Source organism: Echinops telfairi, unplaced genomic scaffold (genome assembly GCF_000313985.2).
Source record: "Echinops telfairi isolate 266 unplaced genomic scaffold, ASM31398v2 ScPeMD7_5592;HRSCAF=6446, whole genome shotgun sequence".
Lineage (NCBI taxonomy): Eukaryota > Metazoa > Chordata > Mammalia > Afrosoricida > Tenrecidae > Echinops > Echinops telfairi.
Window position 1 is genome coordinate 28,679,279 of NW_022109491.1, and position 3,972 is coordinate 28,683,250.

The window sequence follows — 3,972 nt, forward strand, 5'->3', positions numbered from 1 at the left end:
AGTGTCCATCTTGATGGGAATGGGCAGCTCCATCCTTCCTCAGTGGAGTGACCGGTGGGCTCCACAGGGCAGCAGTGCCCCTGTGAGCCTGCTGCCTCACCACCCACATCTCAGGGACGGTGCTGCTATTAATTCAATTTGCAATGAGACAGATGCTTTTCTAAGATGTCCACATCTCACGTGTTCCTCACAACAGCCCTGTGAGGTGCTTACTACGATTTCTCTACGTCGGAGGGAAACGAGGCACAGAGAGGTTAAGTGACGTGCCAAGGCATGACAGTTCAAGCACCGGAAGCCAGATTCAGACAAGGCCACCACTCTGATGTCCCCACAATAACCACTGCCCAGCACTGCCTCTCAAATGGTCCTCACAGTCCCTCAGGGGCAGTCCTGAAAGGGCTGGTCTCAGGGCCTGAGTGGGGAAGGGTAGGGAGCATCTAAGGGCACCCTCCTGGCACTGGACCCCTCACTGCACTGGCGGCGAGGAGCAGCCTTCTTTAACTCCGGAGCTTCCCTACACATCCTGGCACCTCTCAGAGAGCAGCCTACAGGGGTGGGGTGGGTGTCCACCTCAAGAGGCTGGGGGTGACTATCCTGGGTCCAAAGCTCAGATAGAAACATGGTGGCCCCAGGGGAGGGAGCAGAGGCTCCTTCAGAGCTGCCAGCCGGTGTGGCCCTGGGTGCTGGGTCCTGAACCAAAGACTCTCCTGAACCTGGGAGCTGGGAGGGGAAAGTGGGATGTGTATTGTAGCCTCATCTGGGCGTTCAGAAATCTTGCACAGCATTTTAGGGGCATCTTGACTGTCCCTCTCCCAAGTCTGAAAAGCCACAGGCACACCTCAGCAGTTCCGGTGACACCACTAAGAGTGACAGCCTGGGAGGCCCGCATACCTCCTCCCCCTCAGCCTGGCACAGACAGGCCCACGTGCGTCCCCAGACGCCTGAATCACCGCTGATGGCTTGGGACTTGGAGGTCGGTCGTGGGCTCCTGGGGAGCCATGAGGGGGGGCTGGCTGCCTCTGAGGGCCCACCTGTGGATATAAATAGGCAGCTAGCCAAGGCAGCGCCGCAGAGCCCCTGAGCAGCACCGCGCCAGGATGTCCAACTGCGTGCTGTCCGCCTGCTTCCTCGGCCTGCTGGCCCTCACCTCTGCCTGCTATTTCACGAACTGCCCAAGGGGCGGCAAGAGAGCCCTCGTGGACATGGAGCTGAGACAGGTACAGTCCAGACAGCCCTTCCTGAGGCTGCCCCGGTGTGTGGTGCCCCAGGGCAGGTGCCACCAGGCATCCTGGGAGCAGGCAGGCTTCCGGGGAAGTGCTGGGCAGGAGCAGGGAGGCTTGACATGGCAGGGCAGAGAAAACTATAGGGTGGGCCAGGGACCAGCCTGGTGGTGGGCTGGGAGGAGCTAAGGGGTTCCAGTTCCTGTGCCATCCAGCAAGGGGATGCAGGAACTTGAGAGATACTTTTCTGTAAGTGGGCTTGGGCCCTCCTCAGGGTGAACTGAGTAGCCAGGCTCCTCTGTTCCATGGGGGCCCCTCAGCAAGGCTCACTGGAGTCCTCCAGGTTCAGTCCTGCCAGCCAATACAGGCTGCCCTCGAGCCCCAGCCCCCCAAAGGAGAGACTCTCTGGATGCTCCTGAGTGGAGGGGCCACTCAGGCATGCTGTCAGGAAGTTCTGGCAGACACCAGCCCACTTCTCTCCTGCTGCACCTCCAGCCCTGCTCCTGAAGTTCACTTTTACCTGGGCCACAGGCAGCCCAATTGCAGGCTGTTCAACACGCTGACGTGGGCAGGTGGGCAGCCCCAACAGGCCACCCTCTCCTCTGCTTGGCTTTCTTGAAAACCCAGACCCTGCCTAGGCTTCAGGTCTGCCACCCTCTCTGTTGGCCCGCAGGTGGGTGAGCAGGGACAGGTAAGGGCCAATCAAGAGAAGAGACCAGACCTGGGAGAAGGCCAGGGCATGTTCAGGAGGGTGGGGCTGTGCACACAGGGTAGGGACCTACCTGTAGAGACAGGGCAGGGGGAGGAGAGTCTGGTAAGAGGGAGGGCAGTGGGCAGGTGAGAGGGGTCTGACCACGGATGTTTCTGAGCTGCAGAGGAAATTGTCCCCCTGAGGTATCTCTGAGGGACCCCTCTCCCCATTGAGAGTGAGCTAAGGGAGGGCTGTCACAGAGCTGCCCCTCAGCCACCTGGTTCCAGAGCAGTAGGGGACTTTCACTCTGTGATTTTGAGGTTCCAGTGCCGCCCTGGGCACCCAGAAGCTTTGCCCCCATAACTGCCCACCCCTCCGCAGTTCAGAGGGGCTGTGGGAGGTCCTGTCCTGCTCACCCACTGTCCCCGCAGTGCCTCCCCTGCGGCCCAGGGGGCAAGGGGCGCTGCTTTGGGCCCAACATCTGCTGCGGGGACGAGCTGGGCTGCTTCATGGGCACGGCCGAGGCGCTGCGCTGCCAGGAGGAGAACTACCTGCTGTCGCCCTGCCAGTCTGGCCAGAAGCCCTGCGGGAACGGGGGTCGCTGCGCCGCCGCCGGCCTCTGCTGCAGCCCGGGTGAGCCATCGCGGGGCTGAGCCTGGGCCCCAGGGGCCACTGGGCGGGCAGTCCTGGGTCCCAGTCCAAGAGGGCAGAGCGGGGCTCAAGGTGGGCGGAGGAGGCAGGCTGGGACCGGGTCCTCCAAACCAGGCTCAGGCCGTGTCCTTTGCGGGGCGCGGGGTCCAGCGGCGCGGTCTCAGGCGTTGCTCCCCGCAGAGGGCTGCGTGGCAGAGCCAGAGTGCCTGGAAGCCGCAGGCAGTAGCCGCCAAGCCCGTGCCAGCAACGGGAGCAACGCGACTCAGCTGGACGCGCCCACCGGGGCCCTGCTGCTGCGGCTGGTGCAGCTGGCAGCGCGGCCCGAACCCGAGGAGCCCAAACCAGGGGTCTACTGAACGCTGAGCCCACCATGCCCGCCCGCCCCTATGCCCCACTAATAAACCGTTCTACATTCCCTGTGTCTGCCGGAGTCTTTTCGGTGTGGGGGGTGTGGGAGGTGAGGTACGAGGTCGGAGGGTGTGTGGCACACTAGCATGGTGCTGACCCCACTACAGCCTAAGAAAAGGCTGAGGAGATCAGGATTCAGTAAGGGTTCTGATCCTTGGGAGACCCTGGAACTCTGGTGGGGGAGGAAGGGAGGGTCAGAGGTAAAGGGGTGGATTGCGGGGCTCTGGCCAAGGAGTGGAAGCAAAGGCAATGAGGGGCCCAACTTCAGGTCATAAGACAGCAAGTGAGGATCAGAGATGGCAGAGCACTGGGGATGAAGAAGGACAGAGAGGGGGCAAGAGACCAAAAGCCACCAGAGCTGGGAACCCGGGAGAGAAGCAGGTGGGGGCAGCTGTTGGACCAATCAATACTGGGTCAGGGCTTCCTTCCCTCTCCCAGCCCTCCCCTGCCACCTGGCTATGTGGGCAGAGAGGGAGAGGCAGGGCTTGGAGGTCACAGCAGGACAGAAGGAGAGACGCCTTGGACTCTTAGGAGGAAGGACAGAAAGAAAGGCAGACAAGAGGAGGAGGGAAGGAGGACAGGAACCTGGAATGGCCTGGAGAATCAGATTGTGACAGTTGTCCTTGACCAATGAGCCAGGGTGACCAGGAATTCCTGCCCCGCTCACATCCCAGGAGACTCGGGCACAGGAAGCTTCTGGGCCCAGCAGGTCTCCAGATTCCCAGTCCATGGACTGTTTCCCACAAGACTGTGCTGGGGGGTGTGCGGAGGGGGCAGAGAGACTGGAATCCCCCAGGAAGCACCCATGTCTGTCTGGGAGGAAGGAAAGCACCCACACTGGGGCCCCTCAGCCAGGGAGGGAGGCAGAGCCCACCATGGACACTAAGATGCTGATCCATCCACACCCACTCAGCCAGGGACAGAGACAAAACTGACAACATCCCCAGCAGGAACATGCCCAGTGACCCCTGAGCACAGGCAGGATGCAGACACTCAGAACAC

The 3,972-nt window shown here is 61.7% G+C and overlaps 1 protein-coding gene across 1 annotated transcript; it reads left to right on the forward strand.

Annotated features, from left to right (window-relative positions):
- Positions 1-1,025: 1,025 nt before the first annotated feature.
- Positions 1,026-2,918, forward strand: LOC101660305 (neurophysin 2-like). Its single transcript, XM_004697873.3, has 3 exons — positions 1,026-1,217; positions 2,343-2,544; positions 2,743-2,918. The coding sequence occupies exons 1-3, from the start codon at positions 1,098-1,100 to the stop codon at positions 2,916-2,918; spliced, it is 498 nt and encodes a 165-aa protein (XP_004697930.1). The 5' UTR covers positions 1,026-1,097.
- Positions 2,919-3,972: the final 1,054 nt, after the last annotated feature.

Bases quoted from the DNA above. Each gene is read 5' to 3' on its own strand.
- LOC101660305 (XM_004697873.3), top strand. From the start codon at position 1,098: ATGTCCAACTGCGTGCTGTCCGCCTGCTTCCTCGGCCTGCTGGCCCTC. The intron at 1,218-2,342 runs GTACAGTCCAGA...CTGTCCCCGCAG, and splicing joins TGGACATGGAGCTGAGACAG to TGCCTCCCCTGCGGCCCAGG. The intron at 2,545-2,742 runs GTGAGCCATCGC...TGCTCCCCGCAG, and splicing joins CGGCCTCTGCTGCAGCCCGG to AGGGCTGCGTGGCAGAGCCA.